Genomic DNA, 23,545 nt, shown 5'->3' on the forward strand with positions numbered 1-23,545 from the left:
GCCTTTGGGCAGAGCAGGAGTCGAGTGAGGTGCAATGGGTGTTTATTTGCTCCCCCAGGGCTGACAGGACCCTGCCCCAGCCCAGCTCTACTCTCAGCCCCACTGCTCCCAGGAGCGCGGGGAGCGGCTAAGCCACGTCCCTGGGGCCATGCCTATCTCTTGTGCTGGCCACGGGGTCCATGGCACAAGCCTGTCAGGGCCTGGAGACAGAACCACAACTGTGGCCGCCCATGCGTCATCCATCCCTGAGCATCCCAGCAGGCCGCATTCACACTGCCAGGTCTGCAGCTCGCGCCTTCCCGTGGGACCCACTGGCCCCCCCCAGCCATGTACCCGCCTTCCCCAGGGGTGCCAGGCCATGAGGCGCTCTGCCAGCAGCCACGGGGCTGCCACTGCTGGGCAGGGTGACGCAGGTCCTGTGGGTCCCCAGAGGGCCACCAGGACTGGGCAGGATGCGGGACTTGGGGCCTGGCCCCTGCCAGCACTTGGTGAGGCCCAGGTGATAGATCTCCACCAGGTTGAGCAGCAGGGACACACAGGCCACCCCTAGCATGAAGAGGATGAAGATGGTCTTCTCAGTGGGCCGGGAGATGTAGCAGTTCACAGTGTTGGGGCAGGGCCAGCGGCTGCAGGTGTAGAGGGGCTTCAGCTGGAACCCGTACAAGGCATACTGGCCCACAATGAAGCCCACTTCCAAAAGAGCCTTGAAGACGACGTTGCAGACATATGTCCTCAGGATGGCCCCGCGCATGCAGACCTGTCCCCCCGTGTCCCCCACAGGGAGCTGGGGCTGCCTGGGGTGCTGCCACCTGGCCCCACTGCCAGCCCGTGCTGCTGCTTGCTGCTGTGCCTTCTCCTCCAGATGCACCAGGTGCAGGATGTGGCCTAGGTACACAAGGCTGGGGGTAGAGACAAAGATGATCTGCAGGACCCAGAAGCGGAGGTGGGAGATGGGGAAGGTGCTGTCGTAGCAGGCGTTCTGGCAGCCAGGCTGCTGCGTGTCGCAGGAGAAGCCAGACAGCTCGTCACCCCAGACCCGCTCAGCAGCCGCCCCCAGCACCAGGATGCGGAAGACGAAGAGGACAGTGAGCCAGACCTTCCCCACCACGGTGGAGTGCTCCTGGGTGCTCTCCAGCAGCCGCCCCAGCAGGCTCCAGTCCCCCATGGCACGCGTCACAGTGCCCTGCAAGACAGCCACCCTCCAGACACGACCACCCCACAACCTGCCAAACCACCACCCCATCCTCCGGCCCGGTGGGTGTGCAGGGACCCAACCTGGGGCTGTCCCTGGAGTGTCCCCACCCTGCGTCCCATGGGACCCCCTAACCTGTCACAGGGAAGGCACCGGGAACAAAGACCTCTGGTAGAAAGCAGCCTTGGCATGCTGGGAGCAACCGTGGGGGACAGCGCAGTGGCAATCCGGCATGGGGACCCCTCACCGTTGGCGGGTGCGTAGGGTAGAGCCCGGTGTTCCTGCGCTGTTGGCTCCCCTCAGCAGGGTGATGCAGGATGCTGCAGGGCCCCTTCCCAGATGGTCCCCTGCTCCTCAGCCGGGTGTGGACAGGCCTGCCTGGCTCTGTCTGTCCATCCACCTGACGGCGGGCAAGGGGTTATTGTGGCATGAGGCAGCTGCATACCCCATTGGCTTTCACTGTGACTGGCAGAAGAAACAGCCACTGGGGAAACTTTTTCCCTCTATTTTTGGTCTGGGCACTTTTCTAAATATATGCGGGGCTGCAGGGGCTGGTGCTGGGGGAGCGTGAGCCCTTGTACACTGCTCAATGCCACCCAGGGGTCACTGCTCCCACATGCCGGCTGCCAGGGCACCACAGCCGTGGCCCCAGCCCAGCCCGGGCACTACACGCCCTGCAACCCCTGGTGGCATCCACCTGGGCTAGGGTGCACGGGTGGGCACCCCACACTGGCACCCCAAGCCCCTGGCACATCCCAGCCGGAGTAGAAAGGAGGGAGGCAGTGCCTGAGAACAGAGATTTAATGGCCCAAGATGCCCTCCTGGCTGTCCCACGCGACAGGGACAGCACAGGGCCGTGGGGTGGCTGTGGGGTGGGGGCAAGGGCTGGGGCCCCCATGGCGCTGGCCTTAGCAGGCAGAGCAGCGGTCGCCCTTCTCCTGCAGCCCGGGGTTGCGGCGCAGCATGTCCTTGAGGGAGCCATCCTGCTCTGTCAGCAGCTGGTTGATCTCATTCTGCTTGTACTCAGAGGAGAGCTTGTGCCCATAGAAGGAGCCCTTCCCCGACGAGGGGTTGGAGTTGTGCTGGCCTCGGCGGGCACAGGCTCGCACCACTAGGTAGACCAGCTCCGCCATGTTGAGGACTATGCAGATGCTGGAGGTGACCAGCATGAAAACGGTGAAGATGGTTTTCTCGGTGGGCCGGGAGATGAAGCAGTCAACAGTGTTGGGGCAGGGGTAGGCCTCACACTTGACCAGCCGCACCATCTGGTAGCCCGGGTAGAGCATGTAGAAGATGTACATGAACACAGCCTCGAAGAGCAGCCGGAAGACCACGCTGCAGACATACGTCCACCACAGTGAACCCGATATGCGCATCTTGTGCTTCTTCACCTCCTCCATGTGCTTGGGGTCTGCATGCCCCGTCAGCACCAGCAACTTTTTCTCCTGGTGCTGTTGGTAGGCCACATGCATGGCCACGAGGAGGGCTGGCGTGGTGACAAGGATGAGCTGCAGGGCCCACAGACGGATGTGGGAGATGGGGAAGAAGTGGTCATAGCAGACACTGTTGCAGCCAGGCTGCTGGGTGTTGCAGGTGAAGGCGGATTTCTCGTCCCCCCAGACGCTCTCAGCTGCCACCACCAGCACCATTATCCGGAATATGAAGATGACAGAGAGCCAGATGCGCCCAATGGCAGTGGAGTGGCGGTTCACTCCACTCAGCACCGTGTAGAGGCCGGCCCAGTTCATTGCTTCTCACGTCTGCAGGAGCAAGCAGCAAGAGACAGTGTTAGAAGCAGGACAGTGTTAGGAGCAGGAAGGGCCCCTGGCTGAGAGCCACCACATCCCGGCCCTGGTGGCAGCAGCCCCAAGAGGGACCTGGGAGCAACTGGCTGCCGCAGTCCTGGTAGGTGGACAGCAGGATGGACGGATGGCTGGACAGCAGGATGGACGGATGGCAGGACAGCAGCATGGCTCCCACTGCTGTCACAGCTCAGGGCACCATTTTGGCCAGAGCAGGTAGGATACCGGTTGGCCCTGCAGTGTCAGCTACTCCTGTTCTGCCACCCCACACTGGCACAGGGATCCTAACCCACGGCTGCTGCAGAGGATGGGGGGGGAGTTCCCACACCTCCACAGGGACCCCCTATCTTCACCCAGCGCTGAGCTCTTTGGCTAGGGATGGATCCAAGGAGCTCCATGGCTCCTCTGCACCAGCACCTCCCTGACCTGTTCCTCATCGCCCCATTCCCTGCAGGAGTGGGGCTGGGGAGCCCCGAGCTGGGGGGAGCCCTGGTACAGCCATGCATTGCCACCCTCCTAGAGCCGTCCCTGCCTGGGGAGCATGGGGTGACCCTGCACCCCAAGCACAGACCCCTGCCCCACTGGCACTGAGCAGCCCCAGGAGCTGCTTCCCACCCCGAGCACGAGGCTTGTGGGCTGGGACCTGCCCTCCAGCTGCCCCTGGTGTGGAGGGTCCCGGCGGCGCGTACCTGCCGGTGAGGAAGGATCCTCGCGAGCTGTCCCCAGTGGCCCCTCTAAGGTCTCATATCTCTCACAGGAGAGCTCTGCTCCGCCTGCCCTCGTCTCTATCCGCCACTGCCCTGCACTGGAAGTCATATGCTGCTTTATAAACTATTTACATACAATGGGGCCTTTATCGGCCCCTGAACAACACACTTTAGCATTCAGATCCAACGCCCTGACTTCCGCCCACCCCAACCAAACAAAGTGCCTGTGTGCTGCATTCCCACTGCCTGGCCCTGCACCCACTCCCACTTTGCCCCGCGCCAACCAAGGCTGCAGGCCCCCCCCCCGACCGCCAGCCACGGGGTGCTCGTCACTCTGCCTGGTGGGACCATGCCACGGGCATTGCTGGACTGGACAGCCACCTGGGGTGCCTGGGGGTCCCTTCCCCAGGATGCATGGCAGAGCCCAGCTGTGTGCCAATCCCACACAGACGGCACCAGAGCTGGGGCCTGGCTGCTCCCCAGTGTGGCACTGAGCAGTCTGTGGGGACCTGTGGGGCTGGGTGTGCTGGGTACAGCCCCCATGGGTGCCACGATACCCTTGAGGCTCTGCTGCCAGGGGGTTGGTGCCAGCAGCAACGGCTGTGAGGTCACTGGAGCTGCCCTGCATGTGCCCCATCCTGTTAGGGACATGGGAAAGAGTCACCAGGGTGATGCTGGCTGTGTGCTAATGGGGGCTGCGTTCAGTGCTGAGAACATGTGCTGCAGGAGCTGTGCTCCTCTCCCAGGACAGGGGGCTACGGACGCTGCCCCACTGCTCGGACACACTGGTAAGTGCAACAGCCCCTGTACCTGTGGACCCCCTGTGCCCATGTCCCTCAGGGCTGGTGTCTCAAGCCACACCATCACGCTGTGCACCATCCATGTGGGGATGGTGCCACGTCCCTTGGGGTTTGTCCCCAGCCTCAGGTGGGGAACAGCACATCCTGTAAAACCTACCAGCTGGGAGCCTGCAGGGTGGGGAGGCAACAATGCTATCCCAAACGCCAACTCCACCCCTCAGCCTAGGGTGCCAGCACCTGGAGCTGCACAAATGGTAGTGGGCAAAGACCCTCCAATGAAGCTGCGGGGAGGGCAGCTGGTGCCTAGGCCACACTCTGCTCCTTGACCCACTCCCCCCATGGCGGCCAGCACCCCTAGCTCCCTCCCCTCCCTGGCCCATGGCATAGCCCTTCTGCAGCCCCCACGCTGGACCCCCCAGTCCGTCCCCCCAGCTGGGGGACATGTGGCAACCCCCACAGTGGTGCTATGCTCACCAGGCTCTCACGTCAGCAGCAGGACAGGCAAAGCTCTCAGGGAGTGCAGCGGCCTCAGCCTCCAGCACAGCACCCTGGACTTTATACTGCCCTCTGGCACGTCACCCCCATCCCCTCCCAAACAGCCTTGCTCCTTCCAGGACTTGCTCCCTGCCAAGTAAATACCACAGGTGTGTCCAGCCTGTGCTCACACTGCCAAGGCACCCACCACCACGGCCAGGCATCCCCTGGGGGACAGCCCAGGGGCCACCGCTGCACTAAGGCAGGGCCAGCCCCCCAGGATGGTCCCTGTGGGAGCTCTGTGGTCCCTCTGGCCACGGTCCCCTGCTGTAAGCATCCTCCCCACCACATCCCCTACAAGCTGGGCACATGCACCATGGCAAAGCCCCACTCTCCATCCCGGGGGGACAGCTCTGGGCAGTCCCAGCACCCGGAGCACCTTGATCCGCTGCTGCAGGCTGCCGGCTGTGCGCTGGGGAGCCACCAACACCCTGTCTAAAAGTGCAGATGGGAAAGGCAAACAGCCTGTCAACGATTAACCCAGCTAACGGCCCCACTCCAAGGTCCCACCACCCAGCACCCTGCATGGCACCGCAGTGTGCTGGGACGTGATGACCCTGCCCCACATTTGGGGGCCCCAGGGGGGGCTGCAGGACCCCGCACACCATCCCCTGCATGAAGATGGCAGTGGTGCCACTGTCCCCCGCATGAGGATGGCAGGGTGGCACTGTGGGGTGACAGGGGGTGTCCCCGCAGTGTGGCGGGGGCGGTGGGCAGAGAGGGGCCAGGGATCGCGGGGGGTGCGGAGCGGGTGAGGCCCACGATAACCTGCCGGCTGAGTCAACAGGGCCCGGCGGGGAGCGGCCGCAGCCGCCGGCACCGCCCTGGCCGCGCACCCGGGGTCCGGGACGAGCCGCGGGACCGGGGGGGGAGGCCTGCCCGGAGCGGGGTGCGGCGACGGGGCAGGCGGAGGGCGGACACTGGGAGGTGTCGGGGGGCAGACTGGTGGGGAGGTATGAGAAAGGGGCTAGTGAGGCGAGGCTGGGGGGATCAGGCTGGGGGGGGGGGGCGGCTGGTGGGCAGTGGGGGATTTGTGGGCTAGGCTAAGTGGGGGGAAGCACTGGGGGGACTGCATGAGCCAGGCCGGGGCGGGGGGTGGCACTGGGAGCCAGGCTGGGGGTCACTGGGCGGCTCCGGGAGGCAGGCCGGGGTCGGCCGCGCGTGGTCGCCGCTCGCCGTGCCGGCTGCGCCCGGCCGCGGCAGCAGGTGGCGCTGCGGGGCCGGGCCGGGCCGGGCCGGGGGGCGCCGGGGCCGCCACCGACCGCGGCAGCACCCAGGGCGGGCGCTCAACGCGTGGGAATCCGCCTAAAAATGTAATAGAAATGGAGAAAAAAACAGGAAGGAGGGAGGAGAAACCCGAGCTGTTGCTGTCCAGGCCGGTGCCCACCCGGTGTCCTCACCGGGAGGTGACGGGAGGACCAGGAGGCCCGGGGATGGGCGGGAGTGCGGGCAGCACCCTCGCCTGTCCGGCGCTGCCGCTGACCGCCGTGCGCGACCTCCGGGCACCGCCGCCCGTTCGCAGTAGGCAAAACTGTTGTGCAAAAGCCAGCGGTCAAGGACAGGCTGTACGAAGCAGCCGGGGCCGGCACTGCCCCCAGTGCTCAGAAAACTGCCCTGTCCGCGACCACGTGGACCAGAAATGGGCTCTTTGTTAATCACCTTAACTGTGAGGCTAACGGTGTCTGAAGTTGCAACGAAGAGCTCGAGGGTATGTCGAACACAGACAAGCTGAAGACATGGGCAGGGCAACATCTGGATGGAGGGATGGGGGTGTCACAGCTGCTGGCACCTTGCTGGGGTCAGAGATGTCACAGCCCAGGAGCCTGTGTTGGTACAATGGAGGAAATCAAGCTCCAACCGTTCCTGAAACACCTCTGCTGCCAGGAGGAAAAGTGTGCTGCAGAACAGGCTCTCAGAGTCCCTTCTCCCCTGCCATCCTGCCCCAGGCCTCTGTGCCAGCCTGGGTGAGCTTCTAGGCTCAAGCTGATGGCAGCACAGGCATCCCAGGATCCAGGCTGCTGCCCTCAGAGAGACAAAACCCTCTGGTTTGAGTCAGCTCTGCCAGGAAGGGCATTGGCAGCCGGTGAGCACAGAAATCCTTTGTGCCACTGCAGCACAGGGCAGAGGGAGTTTCAGCACTCAGCATAATGGCTTGCCCTGCCTGCCTGTGGGTCTGCTGTCCTGGGCACATCAGGGGTGCGGGGACTAGGACCAGAACGCTGTCCTGGTGATGCTGCTGGGTGGAGCAGCATCCTTATTGCTGGCTGTGGCTCCTGGAGCAGGCAGGGGCCAGGCACAGGTCACTCATCCCCTCCCCATGCCAGGGACACCTTTGCGGTTCAGTTCCCTTATGCTTCTCTTTGCCAGCAGTCCTAAACATGTCCCCTGAAGCTGAGGATGTCCCACTGTCGTCACACAGATGTTAACTGCACGTACCCTCCAGGACACAGTGTCCCCTGGGCTTTGCCAGATCTCCAAAGAAATGCTGTTGATGGTCAAGGACACCCTGGACAGATGGCAGGCTCGGGAGTTTTGCAAAGGCAGTAGTGTTAATAGTCTGTCACCAGCTTGCCCTTGGGGTGCTAGTTGGGGTGGCTGTACTGGCATATGGGGACAGCTGGCAGCTGGGGCCTTGCAAAGATGAGGAGGGGGGACAAAAGTGCAGGGCAAGCCCCTGTTCTGGGACATAAAGGCATCTCCCCTTCAAAAGGGCACTAGGCACTGGGCAGTCACTGGGATGGGCCACTGGCTACCAGGCAGTGGCTCGCACCTCAGCAAGTTGGCTGCAGTTGGAGCTGTGCTGTGTAGCACCCCTATTTCCATGGAAACCCAGCCCGGTGGCCTGATACAGGTTTTTCATCTTGGTTCCTCTCACATGGTCCTGGGGCTGCCTGGGTCAGACCAGAGGGGCCAGCAGTTGGGGCAGTGCTGGATGGGGCTGCAGGTCAGGGTTCAGGGTGGGCAGCCTTCCCCCTGGCACAGAGACCAGACCAGGGACCAGCTCTGCCTGTCAGCATGGAAAAACCCGGGGCAAGCAGCCCCATGCTTGGGTGGGAGTCCCATCACCCCATCGGAGTCCCATTGCAGCTTGGCTCTGCTGCTACCCATCTCAGGCACTCCGCAGCACCCCTGCCTTTGGCGGCACAGCACAGCATGGTACGGCATGCTGCCTGCCTCCGGCACTTTTCCCACCCTCACCATCTGCCCCATGGTGAGGGGCCTGCCACCATCCCACGCTAGTGCCCCCAGGCCATGCCCACACTGCCTGCCATGTGCTGCAGCTCCAGGACACAAGGCATAGGCTGGCAGGGGCTGTGGGACCCCCACACTGGGCAGCACCAGGGGCCATGGGGAGGTCCGGCACAGGAGTTGGAGCATGGTGCTGAGCAGAGTGACATGTGCCGGTGGCTCTGCAGCTGCACGGGCCCCTGGGAGAGCTGGGCAGAGCCCCCCCGGCCCCCCTGCAGCCCCCCTGCCTGTCTCCCACCTGCCCCCCGGCCCTCCCTGGCTTGCGGCCTCGGCCCTGGCTCTGCTGCCTGCACGCTGCCTGGAGGCGATTCAGGCCCTGTGCCTGGTTTCCATGGCAACTCCAGTTGAAATTACATTAAAAAGAAATGAAACCAGCAGCTTTTCTGGTTGGCAAGCAGGGGGAGGGGAGCTGGGCTGGGAAAGACAGGGAGGGGGAGTTCGGTGGGAGGCGGCTGTGGGGCAGATGAGGTCCCACATGGGGGTCCCAGTGCTGGGGGGGAGGCCTGGCAGTGCCAGGGGTATGCGGGGACCCCCCCACGCTGTGGCACCCAGTGTTGGCAATCCTGGGTCGCGTGGTGCTGGTTTGCATGCATGTGGCACTGGGGGTCCGGCACCCCAACCTGGTGGGGTGATACCAGGGTCCTCCTGCTGCCTCTGTGGGGTACCAGGGACGTGGGGACCATCCGGACCCTCTGCCAGCAGGCATGGCCATGGTCAGGGTGGCTCTGAGCCAGCACAGGGCACTCCACCCAGCCTGGGAGCCCCCAACCCCTGCGTGCTCCAAGAAGAGGCAAGACACACCACTATTAAAAATATCACTTCTGTTTTATTTGGAATTTGTTACTCTGCGCGGGTGACAGGGTATAAATACATTCTCCAACGAGCATCCTCACCCTCAGCAATGCCTGGGGCGGGGGCAGGGGCCAGGGCAGGGTGCAGGGCCGGGGGTGTGCTGGCCCCAGGCAGTAGGGCCAGCCGGCACCGGTGCGTCACGGCCGCCAGCGTGGGCAGCGTCTGCCAGCCGGACCGTCTTGCACAGGGACAAGGTATGGTGTCCCCACAAGGACCTGTCCCTTCCTCCTGCCTCCCCAGGCCCTGGGTGCCAGCGCCCACTGTGGGGGGCTGAGACTGGGGTGCCCCACATGGGCTCCCAGGCAGCTCCTTCTCCACACCCAGCTGGACTGAAGCCCATTGCCTTGAGCCCCGCTACCCACAGCCACATGCGGTTTGGTGGCCGCCACCAGCCCAGCAGGTGCCGCAGCCCTGGGGCAGGAGCTCCCAGCCCCATGCAGGCTGCATCACCCCCGCTCGAGCAGTACCTGCCCAGGCATCTATCCTGGCCGCATGCCCTGGACACCAGGACTGGGGTCACCCCGCAACGGGGGAAAGGCCCCAGTGGGAACAAGGTGGGAGGCAGAGTTGCTGTTGGTGTGCAGCTCACCCTGCTCCGGCCAGCCCCACAGTGCTGCCCACCCCTGCCGCAGACTGCAAACGGCACAGGCAGGGAGGTGACAGCACGGCCCTGGGCTAGTGGTGAAGGGATATGGGATGCTCCTGGGGGAGCAGGGCGGGGTGGGGACCACTGGGACACAGTGCCAGGGTGATGCCCTGGGTTGATGGGGGTGGGCAGACAGTGCTCACAGTGGGTGATGCCCTGGGTGGGTGGCACTGGCTGGTGATGGCAGCGGGGTGGGCCATGGCAGGGGGTGCTCGCGGGTGGGCCGTCGGGTAGGCTATTTGGCTGAGATACATGGACACGGGCAACAGAGGAGGGAGAATATAAAAAATACAAAAGAGCGCGGCCCTGCAGCGCAGGAGGCAGTACCCTGCCTGCTGCCCACCCGCGGCAGGCGGGGGCCGCGGGGGGCCAGCACCGCGTGCACACGCTGGCTTCTAACTGGCTTTTTATTTTATATCAAGAACACTTGGTTTTAAAATCTTTACAAAGGACAAAACGCGGCGACTCCGTTAGTGTGTAAAGAACTAAAGATCTGCTTAAAAAACGTCTCTGCAAAGAGAAACGACTGACACAAAAGAGATTCTCTGCAGCGCAAAGAGGGGCAAAGGTGCCAAGTCTCCAGCCCGGGACCCCACTCCCAGGGTTCCCGGGGTCCTCAAGCCCTGGCACTGGCCCCAGTGCCCGCACCTAGCATGAGGCCGGGTCCCCAGACCCTGCCTGCTCCCTCTGCCTATAGCACCATGGCCCAGGGCCGCTTCTCAACACAGTGAAGGAGCCTTTTCCAGGGCACTCAGGATGCCAAGCCACCTGGGGATGCCCAGGCACTGGCCAAGAGGGATGCCCGGCCCTACTCCACATCAGTCCTGGGGTGCTCGGCGGGCAGAGCACTGGGGATGCAATTCCCCTGCGGGGAGGTACAGCCCCGGTGTAGGGAGCGCCGTGGCCACTGCCAGCGAGGTCCCCCCCTGCCTGCCTGTGCCAGAGCATGGGCACAGGGGCTATGCCATGTCACCCCTGCATCCCAGTGGCACCCCGGGGTGACCCACGGAGCCCTCCAGCCAGGAGCTGGGAGAGTCAAAGCACTTCTCAAAAATTAGCTAGGAACGAAAGAAAGAGCCAGGGGGAGAGCAGGGCATCCAGTCATGCTGGGACCCCGCAGGTCTCCAGTGGTGCCACACTGTCCATGGGCGCTGCCCCTCTGTCCGGGGGCTCCATCTGCCCCGCTGGTCCCTCTGCCAGTGTCTGCTGCGTGCGTGTGCGTGCGTGCATGCGTGTGTGCCAGTGGCGGGCAGCTATACCCTGGTGGTGGAGTGTGAGTGCGGGAGTCCCGTGCTGTTGAAGCCAGCGGTGAAGGTGTTGTAGGGGTGCAGGGTCTGCAGCCCCACCAGCGAATTGGGGATCATGGTGATGGTGTTGGGGGTCATGAGTGGGATGTCATCTGGAGAGCGGCGCAAGGTGAGGGTGTAGTCGGGCAGAGCGGCCAGGCGCAGGGCGTCATGGGGTGGCACAGCCTCACACTCATGGTGCCCCTGGCTCACCTGCAAGGAGGGCATCTCCTCGTCGGGCGCATGGGCGATGTCATTGGCGGCACCACGCTGGGGGCTGGGCTGCCGGTGTGTGTCCTGCCGGCGCTTGTCCTTGCGGTAGTAGAGGGCAGCGAAGGCCAGCACATTGAGGAAGAGGAGGGAGGCACCCACGGCGATGGTGACGCTTAGCTCAGTGGAGTAGTCACGGGGGCTCTCAAGCAAGGTGCCCGCCTCCTGCTCTGGGCTCCAATTCTCTTTCCCGTTCTCACTGTTGTAGGCAGGTGAGATGGCCGGGCGCTTGGTGGTCCAGATTTTGCCATTGGGCCGGCGGGTGATGTGGGAGTTCTGCGTGGTGTCGGGTGGCGGCACTTTGGTGGTGGTGGAGGTGTAGTGGAACATATCATGCAGGTTGTAAAGGTGGGGGACCAGGTGCTTCCAGAAAGCCACCTTGGTGGCCCGGTAGTGGTCGCGTACCCGTGGCTTCAGCCCAATATGCAGGTACAGCTGGTCACGGGGGTTGTATTTGGACCAGGCCACCTCTTCAAACCGGTTGGCCTTGGTGTGGATGAACTTGGTGTCCTGGGGGACGGGCTTGTTGGGGTCCCTGCGAAACACAGGCAAAACAGAGCTAGCACTGGCAAAAGCCAGAGAGGCGAGAAGGGAGAGCTGGATGCAGAGATGGAGGCTGGGGTGACCTTTGCCAGTGGTGGCACAGGGTGGGCTGGCAAAAGGTCCTGCATGGCTGGGAAGCACCCCAACTCTGGGTCAAGTCTCACCCATGATAACCATGGCCAACCAACCTCCCCACCCCTGCGCTTGGCTGGGTCCTGTCCTGGGGGCTGGCTGCACTCTTTCAGCTTCTCACTGTGTGGTTGATGACCTGACCCTAGTGAAGGTGCAGCACACAGACCTCTGGGCACGGGGGGCTCAGTGTCCCACACCAGGCATGACACCCCCCCACCACAGCATGGTCCCAAGGGGTGCAGCTGCAGTCAGTGCAGAACCCCCATGTACAGTACCCACCCCTACTCACCCCGTCTTGGCAAAGTTGGTCCAGTAGGTCATCACCACGGCGCTGAGCATGACGTCGTTCTTGGAGAAGTTGCAGGGAAAGAGGTCTGTGGGGCCAATCATGGGGATCCCGAACACATAAGGCACCTCATCCCCGTGGGCTGCGTCGGACCATGCAGGCTTCATCAGGCTCTGGCAGTGGTGGTAGAAGGCGTAGAAGTAAGTGGGGGAGCCATAGCGGGCATGCAGGTCGGCCGTCACCACTGATGGCTCTACCCACTGGTGGTCAGTGAAGAGGGCCACCAGAGTCTTGCGACGTGTCTCAGGGTTGTCCCTGTCAGCCCAGTCTGTGTACATGAACTTGATGGTCTCCCGCAAGGTGTCCTTTCCCTCAGGGTAGCCGTACAGATTGTCTACAAAGTTGGAGACCGAGTAGTCAAAGTCACTGCCTGAGACACCATCCTCAGGGTCCACCACGCCCTCCACAAACTTCAGCCCCTCGCCCTGGTTGACCCCTAGCATGATATCGTAGTTGAGGAACTCGCCCTGCTCCATCAGGATCTCCGGGTCATCTGGGATCACATCCCCATCAATGACCGGCCCAAAGGCCACATGGTAGCGAGCTGGCTGGATGTCTTGCTCCACCAGCTCCTTGGCACTCTTCTGCCGTAGGCAGTCCACCATGTCCACCGTGTCCAGCACGTTGCAGCCCACCTTGTCAGCCAGCATGCTGGTGTACTTCACGGGCTGGTAGTTCACTGCCCAGCTGGAGAGCGCAGAGCCGCTCTGAATGATGGCTCTCTGGAAGAGACCTGCAAGACAGGCAAGGAGCAGAGAAAGCTCGCAGCAGGGTGAGCGCCGTTCCAACACCACAGCACTGCAGTGCAGGATGCAGGCTGGAGAAGGCATTGATGCCCTTGGACCTCTGCAAGGACCCTGTGTTCCAGCCCACACCTGGTCTTGACCTGGGATGAGCTGCCTGCTGAGCTGGGTTTGCACAGGGGGCTCAGCTCAGGGCCACAACGAGGGTGGCAGGGTGACAGCTGGGCATGCAGTGGGTGCTCCTGGCAGCGACCAAGGGCTGCTGTGCTCCCTGAGGATCCCCGTTGCAGGGGATGGCCCAGCATCCCTCTGTCCCAGCATCCCTCTGTCCCAGCACGGGGAGGAGAGGGGCCATAGCTGTATCACAGCCTGGCCTTAGCGAGCAGCCTGCGCTGTCCCAGCAACCCCAGGGATGTGTTGCCTGAGCCCCTGAGGGGCACATGCTGCCCCCAGCTCAGCGCCATCCTCCAGCACAGGGTGGTGCTGGCTTCACTGAGCAGCCAGGCTGCAGGCTGGCAGCAGCGGGAGGGTTAACGCCTGCTCAGGGACACTTAACCCTACATGTCCCACCCCACGGCTTTGTCAGGGTCCCCCTCGTCCCCCTCCCTGCTACTTCCTGCCCAGCTGGGGCTGCTTGGTGCCAATCCGGCCCCACAGGAGCACGCTGCCAGATGCACAAAGAGGGCCTTTCTGCCACCAGGAACACAGAGGGAGTGGACTTTCGCCCTGGAAAACGGGGCCACAAAGGCCCTGGCCCAGGCGGAGGAATGTGTGGCTGTGCTCCAGCCCCATGTCAATGGCACTTGTGCTCAGAATACAAAAGGCGGTGAGGAAGCAGAGCCTCCGGGGCAGTGAAAGGCAGCCGGGCTCAGGGTGCATCCTGGGGTCCCTGCTCTCCGGCCAGCCCTCTCCTGCACCCTGAGTGCTGCCTGCACCATCGCTGGACCCCGGCACTTGCTCACTGCGAGGGACTGTCTCAGGCAGTCCCTGAATAGTGCTGGCGCAGCAGTGTGGTGGCCACAGGGCTGCCCCTGGCCCCCTGAAATGCAGAGTGCCTGTGTGAGACACCCTGTGCAGCCAAGGCCATGCCACTCTGCAGGGGAGCATGCACCGTCCCACAGCAGAAGTGTTTGGAGGCTCCTGGCTCCCAGCCACCATGTCCATAGCTCTTGTCTGCACGCACAGTCCTCGCTCTGCCAAGTACCTGACGTACAGTCCCATGAGCTGGGACAAAAAGAAGTCACAAGCTCTGTTTGTCACCTCCTGGTGCCCTAGAAAGCTGTACCCAGCCTATGGGCTGGAGACCGGCCATGGGTTTGCTTGCTCTGCACCAACATCCACGTGCCAAAGAGCCAGGATAGGAGTTCCCTGGCTCCCAGGAGATGCTGTCCCAGCAGCAGCTATTGCTCCCTGCCAGCAGCATCACTTCCCAGACAGACCCACCAGGCAGGGCCCTGCCCCTGCCCACTCCTGCCTGGGGAAGCACAGGCAGCTGGTGTCACCAACAGCTAGTCACGTCCCTGATGGAGCCCCTTTGCTCTGTCTCTGCATGGTCATGTCCTGACACAGGAGGAGCCAGGAGTCCGCAAGAGCTCAGACCTGCCACATCCTCCCCTCCATGCCAGCACCCAGCTGAAGCCCAACAAGCACCCCGGGGAGGCATTGCCACGCTGCAGCTCACCCCAGACCCCTCCAGCCTGCTGGGCCCCAGGCAGGAAGATGCAGCTTTGCCCTCCCTGCCTGTTCCCCTCCAAGGTGAGGGTCCCGATGCACCCCACATCCTGCAGAGCTGGCTGCCACAGCACAGCAGAGCCAAGCAGTGGGACCAGGGCTCTGCCAGAGGGTGCCCAGTGCTGCAGGCTGTGGCCAGCTCCTGATTTCCCCTTCGGTTTACACAGTAGCTGAGACTGGAAACACCTCTGGGATTGTCTGGGCCAAGCCCTGCCCAAAGCAGGGTGCTGGGTGCCTTGTCCAGCTGAGGTCTGAGCATCCCCAGAGCTGGCAGCAAAGGGTGGCAGCCCCCATCGAGCAGGAGATGGGCCAAACAAAGCACAAGAGGTTTGCCCAGCAGTGACTCCTCCTGCCCCTTGCATGGCCGGCTGGAGAGAGAGAAGCAGCACTTTGGTCGTTGGCGAGGAATCCACACAGTTACGAGGGGAGACATGGGTCTCCCCAGCAGCCAGACACAGCATGTGCTGCACCAGCCTCCAGTGTCTGCCTCTTGCAGTGCCTGGCAGAGCAGGCACAAATTAGCAGCTTCATTAATAGCTCTTGATCACTACGAGTTTTATTTTGATGCGATAAAAACAAACCTACCTGGTCTGCAGGCTGCATCTTAGCGCAGCTCCCCTGCTGTGCTCTAGAGCCGGCTGCCCGGTCCCCAGGGAGATGGGTACTCCAGTGCAGGGGTATTTTGAGGGCATTTTATGGCCATTTGCTTTGATGTGACACTGGCTGCAGCACCAAGTGCTCCCCTCCTGTCCCATGGCATTTACAGCTGGAAGCACCTCCCTTGCCACAGCAGCAAGGGTGCCAGGCACCCAGCACTGCTGTGATGCAAGGGGGACCACACCACAGGCATTGGGGCTGGATGGGGCAGCAAAGGACATGGCATGAAGGTGCAGGGTTTAGTGGCAGAAAGCCTAGTGTCACCTGAAAAGTGCTATACTGGCATGACAGTATTTTTCGTGGCTGGAAAGTTAGGGAGCAGCCCCTCCAATCCACCCCCAGCCTCTCTCCGTGCTGCTTCCTCCATCCCAGGTCTGTAAAAGCAGTTGGGGTCACCTGGGCAGCCAAGCACACAGTCCTGCTTCCAAAAAGGTGTCACCATCTGCCTCGAAAACCAGTCTGCAGCCTGGGGGCTGCCCTGCCACAAGCACGCAATCCCAGAGAGAAGACTCCTGGACCGAGAGCACCTCCCTGTGATCCTCACATGCCTCCCAGGCACTCCCGTAATGGAGAGGAGCATCCTAAGAAGCATCACAAATGCATTACACTCTGCGTCCCCTCCCTGGCCTTTCACACTCAGTATGGGCAGAGAAAACCCTTTTTCCTTCTGCAGGAGATTTCAGCTTGTGAGACTCCCCCCCCATGTGCCCACACTGCTCACGGTGCCTGCACAAGGGCAGCAGGAGGACATGCAGAGCTCCAGGTATCCACACAGGGATGGCATGGCCCCACATGGACCCCTGCAGCTGCAGAGCATCCTCTGCCTTGCCCACTGCTCAGAAATGAGTCTGCAAAGATCCACCCGTGCTACACTACTCAATTTACCATCTAACACAAGTGAAGCATCCTCTCACTTTAGCCGTCAAAAGCATCTTCTCCTGTGGGCTACGGAGCTGCTGCCTGCCCTGCACAGCTCTGGGTAGCTGGGAATCCTACCCCAGGAACCCCAAAAGTGGTGAGGGCAGCCCTGGTCCTGCCCTGCTCTGGCATTGCAACATTGGCAGCAGCTCTGTAGGTATAACTCACATTTCCTATGTTCTCGAGTTCACTGTAGTCTAATACCCGTTAATATTTGTCCAAGTCACCTGAAGAGGATGGGGCAACAGCCCCAGGAGCATCCCGCTCAGGAGCTGGCACGGGGGAGCAGGACGACAGAGGGACTGACTTCAAGCAGCAGGCACTCACGCAGGAGCATGGACAAGTGTCCTGAGCGACCTGGGGTGGCAGGGAAACGGGCTTACCCAGAACAGATGTGTCCTGATCAAGCAACAGCAGCTCCATACACACTGCCAGGGCTAGATCACTCAGCTTTACCTGCCTTTTTGTTTCTCCCTGCTTTACTCCAACATGGCAGGCCACCAGCAATGGTGACAAACAGAGCCAGCAGGCTGTGGGGCAGTCATGGAAGACCAAGGACAACCATGGTCTTAATGTGTGAGTGCCCAAGCTGTCAGCTTTTGGGAAGCAGCTGCCCACCAGGTCTGGACATGCCTCTGTTGTCAGGTCTGTGGGGCAGAGCATCCTCCAGACCTCTGGTCCTTGGGGCACCAAGGGGAGCCCAGCAGTGGGAGCAGCTGCACCAAGAGCAGGAGCACTCTGCACAGGGTGGGTTGGTGCTGGCTGTGCCACGGGCTCTGCCACAGAGGGAGCATGGGTCACTGGTGGGCTCCAGAGCCCATTTGTGATATCCCACCACCCAGGAGGCTCTGGTGCTCCTCTGCATACTCTGATCCCATGGGCCATGGCAGCATGTCTCAGTCTCTCTGCTTCAGTTCGCTGGCCTGTCCAAGGAGATGCTGGCAGCCAGCTGCAACTGCTGGGCACCCTGATGGGCAGCAGGGGTGGAGGTGTGGGCAGCCTGTCAGCCCCACTCTTGGCCCTGAGGAAGGGCTATCAGTGGGAAGCAGAGCCCAGCAGATGGGTCTCTGCGTGGGGGTGGGCTCACTGTGGGGCAAGTGGTTTGCTGGAATCATGCAAGTTTAGCCAAAAGGGCAGCTGGAGAAATCCAGAAGAGAGCTGTTTTGGGCTTGCCTTTGACTCCGTGGTCAACTGCCAGCATCTTACGAGTCCTGTGCCCTGGGCTCAGCAGGCTGCTGCCCTTCACTCCCTACCACGAGCACAGGCTCTGTCACCTCTCACCACAGCTTACACCGGCCTTGTGCTGCCCGCAGCACCTGCAAACCTCCACATTGAATACTACCAAGCAGACTGTGATGCTGCTGCTGGTGCAGCCACCTTCCAGCAGCCTGGGCTGAGATCATTCCTGCTTTCAATATTGGGGCAGTCAGTCCATCAACAGCTTCTAGGGCTGGAAGAAGGCTGCCCAACTTTGCTGGCAGCCTGGCCAGTGCCAGCCTCCTCCCATACACCCTCTGCCATGCCATCAGCTATGCTGAGGTTCTGAAGGTCTCCTTCATTCCTGTGCAGTTTCCAGGCTGTTTAGCAGGGCTGCAGCTCTTCACAACAGCTTCAGGTGCAATTTTGTGTGTGCCTCTGATGTGCAGACTCATGCCTGTGTCCACTGCCCATACATGTCCCCTTCTCCCCTGCACCATGCTTGGGGACGCAGCACTGGAAGAGGGCTGCACCCTCATATAAAGTCCCTGTGACCAAGTACCTGGCAGGCTGGTCCCCTGTGGACCATGTCCAGTTCAGGCATTGCTCCTGTGATTTCCTTTAGGAAGTTTATTGAGAACACCTCCACTCCCATGGTTAATCCCCGCCTCCCCCCTCCCCCTCATGCTCAGGTTTACATGCATTTGCTCTTATGCCAACACAATCTTTTAGCATAAATAATTCCTTTCTTTATCTAGAGTAAACACTGCTATATTTACAGATATCAATCATATCACTTCCACTTGTGTTTTGCTGGTCACAGCACTTCCAGCTCTCCCAGTCTTACAAGATGTGGCCCTCCAACCCTCCCTAGGCTCAGGTCTGGCTTCCCCTCTATTCCAGTATGAACACCTTTCCTAGCACTGAGACCTGTGCTCCCAGTGCCTTGCATGATGCCCTACACTCCCTCCACACCTGCACACGGGCGAGCCTGGGCACATGGGCACTGCACTGCAGGAGGGGTCCCCACCTCTCCCCACACCCAGGTGCTGGCCCTGGGCTGCAGCCCTGTGCACTGGGAGCACCAGCTCCATTCCTGGCTCCCACATGCTCTGCTGCTGGCCTCTCCCTGCCCACAATGAGAAGGTTTTGCTTCCCGGCCCTGGGAAAGGCTCTCAGCAGTGACTAATTAAAAAGCAGCCCTGACTTTGCTAGGGTGGCTGGCAGTACCCAGGTGGGCTCCCTTCCCCAGGTTAGCATCAGCAGGGCACTTGCTTGCAGCCGCAGCATCCTTGGGCACAGCTGGCACCTACCTTCAGAGTGGTGGGAGAGGGTGAGCAGGCTGACACAGGAGGCACCGATGCCAGAGCCGAAGACAGTGATCCGCAATGGATCTCCCCCAAAGAAGGCAATGTTCTCGCTGACCCAGCGCAGCGCCTGTATCTGGTCCAGCAGCCCATAATTGCCCTTGGCAGCCTGGTCCCCCGTGCTCAGGAACCCTGTGGGCCAAGGGGAGCCCTGTTAGGGATGTGGAAGCAGGGGGTGTTCTGACCTCCCACCTCCCTTCCCCAGGCCTAGGGGAGCTTCTATGGGACCCTGTCCCACTATAGCATGAGACCTCACTACCAAGAGAGTCCTGTAAGCTCTAAGCTGGAGCAGGGACATCACCAAGCTCCAGCCACCCTCTGCACAGCACAGAGGGGTGAAGGGCTGTGAGTGCAGCTGCAAGCTCCAGAGACCCTCTCCAGCCAACTGCAAGCAGTGACAGAGTCGTGGGCACAAAGCCCTGTCCTATCCTGATCACCACCTGTGCTAATAACAAGTCAAGACATCTCACGCATGCTCCAAGAAAAGCTGAGAAAGCACCGGTGGCTGCAGGCAGGCTGAGTGTATGCACAGCCAATGCTTTCCATGGACTAGCATGGCCTGGAGGAGGCTCTATAAATGTAAGGAGGTGGGCTGGGCAGAGAGGAACCAACTGCAGCTTAAAATACAAAGGCTTTTGGTGAGAAAGATGCTGAGAAATGCTTCCAATAGCAAAGGGAACACCCAAGATAAGCTATCAGTGTTTTGTTTGCTTTGACTCAAAGCAGGAAGCCAAAACCATGGTCCTGAGGTAAAACCCAGGTGGGTAACCCCAGAAGGCAGGGAGCAGTGCTGGCACTGCTCTGGCTCTAGAGGTGCTTTGGCTTGGCACACTGCAGCACTTCAATGGAGATGATGATGGCACCGTTTAAGTCTTATTTCATATTGTGACTTATGTCTCTTAAATTTGAACCTATCCATCTTAAAGGCCTGGTTTTTAATACTGAAAGGTCTTGAATAGGCTTGTTTTTACTGAAAAGCCTATTTTCTACCAGGTAACTGCCATCTTCCCCAAGAGACTATGAGGTCTGGAGGCCGTCAAGAGGGATGCGCTGCCCCTGGTACCGGCTGGGAGGCCAGCTGCCTGCGGAGAGTGCCGTGCTGGGTTGGATGGCTAGGAAGAGAACTGGCCCTGCCAGGAGCTTGGCTGGGAGGGAGCTCTCCCCAAACATCTGCACCCCTTGTTCTCCCTGCTGCTAAGGGATACAGCAGTGATGTTCCAGGCAAATCTCTTGTGTCCCAGCCCCCTGGGGTTTCTGCTGCAGCAGGCAGGGGACTGCACTGCCTTTTGTCCCTGTGTCCCCATTTTGCCTCTCTAGGTCACCAGTGCTCGTGAAAATGAGACTGCCATCATCCTCTATACAGCACCCAACACTCTTCAGTGACCCTCTCTGCAGACAGCCAAGGCCACAGTGGGTGGCTGTGGGGGTCCCAGCAGTTCAGCTGGCTTGGAGGCAACCTGTGCCTGGGGAGGGAGAGCTGCCAGGTCCCCAGGGGCAGCCAGGCAGTACCCACTGGCAGCTCACCGTTCTGAGCCCTCTCAGGAGGAGATGCTGGGTAAACACATTTATTATTTGCTTAACCACAGACCAATATTTGCTTTCAGCTAAGCCAGGTTGTGTAAATGAGCCTGGGGGGGCCAGTGCCAGGAGCCAGACAGCACTGCAACTGCCCACTGGGGCACTTGCCATGTGCCACCCCACTTGGCGGCCAGGGTGGAGAGCAGAGGCAGCGCATGCAGTGCAGCCCCCATCCTGGCAGGCCCCATGCCCCCCACTGCCCCCTTCCCAGCTGGTTCAAGCCCAGTCAGCCATGGGGGCTTGTCCCACTGCCTGGCCGTGCTGGTGGCACAGTGCATGCTGGCCAGCCCATACCAAGCACTCCAACGCGGTAGTTCAGGGTGATGACAATCACGTTCCCGTAGCTGGCCAGGACGCTGCCGTCTATCATGTTCCCCGTGCCCTCCATGTATGAGCCGCCGTGGATATACACCATCACCGGCTTGGCCCCGCTGTCGCGGATGTCTGGAAGGAGAGGCAGTTAAACACAGGACCCCGCTGACGGCCACAGCACCCTGCCCAACAGGCAGACCAAGGACAAGGGCAATGCCAGCTGCCAGGACTGGGGAGGGGGCTTAGGAGCCAAACCCAGAGCTCTCCCGGGGGCCAAAGCGTGGACCCCCAAAGCTGACCGCCACTGAACCAACCCCACCAGCTCCTCTCCAGGTGGCGGCAGCTGTCCCCACACTGCTGTCCCCTTGGGGGGGGGGGGTCTTAGCACATATGGGAGAGATGCTGGCTGGACCTGGCTGTTCTTCCCCAGAGCCGGGCTCTGGCCGCGTGTGGGAGCCAGACCAGTGACATCTTTGTTGCAAGTGGGAGTTGCAGATTTCAGCGCCAGGATGCAGCCCCATGTCCCATCTTTGGCTGGACCCAAGCCCTTGGCTCCGGGGAGTCCTGGAAGCTGGCATTGTGGGGAGGGGGGCAGGGATGGAGGTGTGCAGGACCTGGAAGGCAGGGGGGGCACTGGTGGGTGCTCCAACATCTGACTCTCCAACCCCCCCCTTCCCATCCACCTGGGAAGGCAGAAACCTGCCAGCTGCCTGGATATGAACCCATGGCACCCCAGTGCCCAGACACAGACATGGTGATGAGGCAGACAGTGTGTGCACGTATGCGTGTCAGGGAGGTGAGCACAGCGTCCAGACGAGGACAGGGCATGAGGCATGGAGTGAGGATGGGGAATGGGACCCCGAGGGCCGGGGAGGAAGGACTGCGGGAGCCTAGGGGACAGAGAGCAGCCACACTCCCTCTCTCAACTGGCCCTGTCTGGGGGACGTCCTGCCCCTTCTTGCTCCAGTGGCTTGAGATCCCTCATGGAGCAGAGCTGCGGCACGAGGGAAGAACACCTGTGCACAGCTCCTGGTATATCTCACCCATATTACATGGAAGAGGCTGTTGCACCCATTGGGTGACAGTGCCAGGTCCCACATGCCTGTGGTGCCCAGCCCTCTCCTGGGCTGGCAAGCCAGCATTGATGGACTTTGCCTTCCCTTGTGCTCACCCGCACCCAGCACCTTGCTTGGGCGGGCTGTCCCAGCCAGCCGCTGCTCTCTGCCTGCCTCCCTCACTGGTGTACCATGCTGTCCTGGCATCCAGCCCCACCACGGTCCCCATGGGGCTGGGACTCCCAGGGCACAGCCACACCAACTCAGTGGGGATGCCTGGCTGGTGTGGACATGCTCCCTCACACCCACCTAACCCCTGCCCATGTCCACTCCTCTCTGTGTCTTGTCCATCACAGGAGGCTGCAGGGCAGGCTGATTGGTACCTCTGGCCATCCCCACCTCCAGCTGTGGCCACCAGCATGGCTAAGGGCGGCCTCCCTTCCATATAGAAAACCTCTTCCCTCCAGGAGAATGAGGATCTGGCAAAACCTATGCCAGCTCTTCTCCTATCGCCCGGATGCAGTGAGGCAAATGCACAGACCTGTGGAGCAAAAAGCACTCGCAGCTCCTCCAGGACATACATCACCCATGCAGCAGAGCTATGGCAGGACAACTCTTCCCAGGGCCACCTTCTTGAAATGTGAAGGGCAGGAACATCGGTGCCTATGCCCATGTCCTCTCCTTCCTGCCACATGCTCCCACCGACAGACAAAGGGACATCCTTGCAGAAGAATGGCAGCAATGTGCAGAGATGTACCAGGGAATAAATGGCTCCTAATTGCTGCAGCACATTTTAGTGTGTGTGGATTTAGCACAGTCAAGTCACTTAGGCTGAATGCCAGTTTACGCCCTGGTACAAGAGATCCTGGGGCACAGGTTAGTGGGAGAAAACAATGGGGTTTTAGTACTGCCAAGGAAAAAGCTTTTCATCTGTTTCCCAGATCCTAAATGCCATCTGCCAGGCTGTGCTCGAGCTGCCGTGGGACTCCTGCACACCATGAGGTTCTACTGTCCCTAGCACATTAGGGCTGCACTCTGGCCAACCCTTCCTCCTGCCTCCTCTTCACATCCCTGCAGCCAAACACACTGACTCCATACCCTGCAGATGAACAACCTCATTTTACTAAAAATAGCTTATTCTGCAGTTTGTTTAGCCCTGGTGTACACCTAGAATCACATCTGTTTGAAAGCCCACCTGCTCTGCCTCGGCTGGTGCTGATGCTCTGGTTGCAAGCAAGACCTCGCTCGTGTTGGGCGGTGAAGGAGACAACTTAACAAAACCCATGTCTGAGCAGATCTCAGGTCTCCTGGGCACAGCCAGGTACCCTGCAGGTGCCAAGCTGCTGGCATGGCCTCTCTGTGGTGGTGCCCACAGTGGGGCCAGGCAAGGGTGGAGGGGGAGGTTGCTGGCTCCCAGTTGCATGTCACCAACTCTGGAGGGATGAGGCTGGAAGTGGGATGTGACCGGGCTCGGGGTGAAATGGGCCCAGGTGCCCGAGGGCTCCTCTCCTCCCAAGCTGCCATGCTTCCTCCCTGCCCTCGCTCAAGCAGAGCGGGATCAAACTTCTCCTGAAGCAAAAAAAACCCATAAGCTTCCCCCCATCCTGAGGAAGGGAAGGGCCTGGGTG

General features: G+C 61.1%; 3 protein-coding genes across 6 annotated transcripts in view; all 3 read right to left on the reverse strand.

Annotated features, from left to right (window-relative positions):
- Positions 1-59: 59 nt before the first annotated feature.
- Positions 60-1,870, reverse strand: LOC126050077 (gap junction alpha-3 protein-like). Its single transcript, XM_049827475.1, has one exon. The coding sequence runs from the start codon at positions 1,241-1,243 to the stop codon at positions 269-271; it is 975 nt and encodes a 324-aa protein (XP_049683432.1). The 5' UTR covers positions 1,244-1,870; the 3' UTR covers positions 60-268.
- Positions 1,871-1,979: 109 nt separating this feature from the next.
- GJB1 (gap junction protein beta 1) lies at positions 1,980-5,052 on the reverse strand. Of its 2 annotated transcripts, XM_049827477.1 has the most exons (3): positions 4,987-5,052; positions 3,684-3,799; positions 1,980-2,952 (listed from the first exon to the last, which is right to left on the reverse strand). In XM_049827477.1, the coding sequence occupies exon 3, from the start codon at positions 2,938-2,940 to the stop codon at positions 2,101-2,103; it is 840 nt and encodes a 279-aa protein (XP_049683434.1). In that variant the 5' UTR covers positions 2,941-2,952; positions 3,684-3,799; positions 4,987-5,052; the 3' UTR covers positions 1,980-2,100. The 2 variants fall into 2 exon arrangements, with proteins under 2 accessions (XP_049683434.1, XP_049683433.1); XM_049827476.1 differs by lacking the exon at positions 3,684-3,799.
- Positions 5,053-9,108: 4,056 nt separating this feature from the next.
- NLGN3 (neuroligin 3) overlaps positions 9,109-23,545 on the reverse strand; it is a 42,587-nt gene continuing 28,150 nt past the window's right edge. For all 3 annotated transcript variants that reach the window (XM_049827726.1, XM_049827725.1, XM_049827724.1), the window contains 4 exons: positions 20,845-20,994; positions 18,919-19,104; positions 12,303-13,092; positions 9,109-11,873 (listed from right to left, as the gene is read on the reverse strand). In XM_049827726.1, the coding sequence (XP_049683683.1) occupies positions 11,036-11,873; positions 12,303-13,092; positions 18,919-19,104; positions 20,845-20,994 (1,964 nt within the window). In that variant the 3' untranslated portion in view covers positions 9,109-11,035. The remainder of the gene's footprint in view (positions 11,874-12,302; positions 13,093-18,918; positions 19,105-20,844; positions 20,995-23,545) is intronic.

Source organism: Accipiter gentilis, chromosome 24 (genome assembly GCF_929443795.1).
Source record: "Accipiter gentilis chromosome 24, bAccGen1.1, whole genome shotgun sequence".
In the NCBI taxonomy this organism is placed as follows: Eukaryota; Metazoa; Chordata; class Aves; order Accipitriformes; family Accipitridae; genus Astur; species Astur gentilis.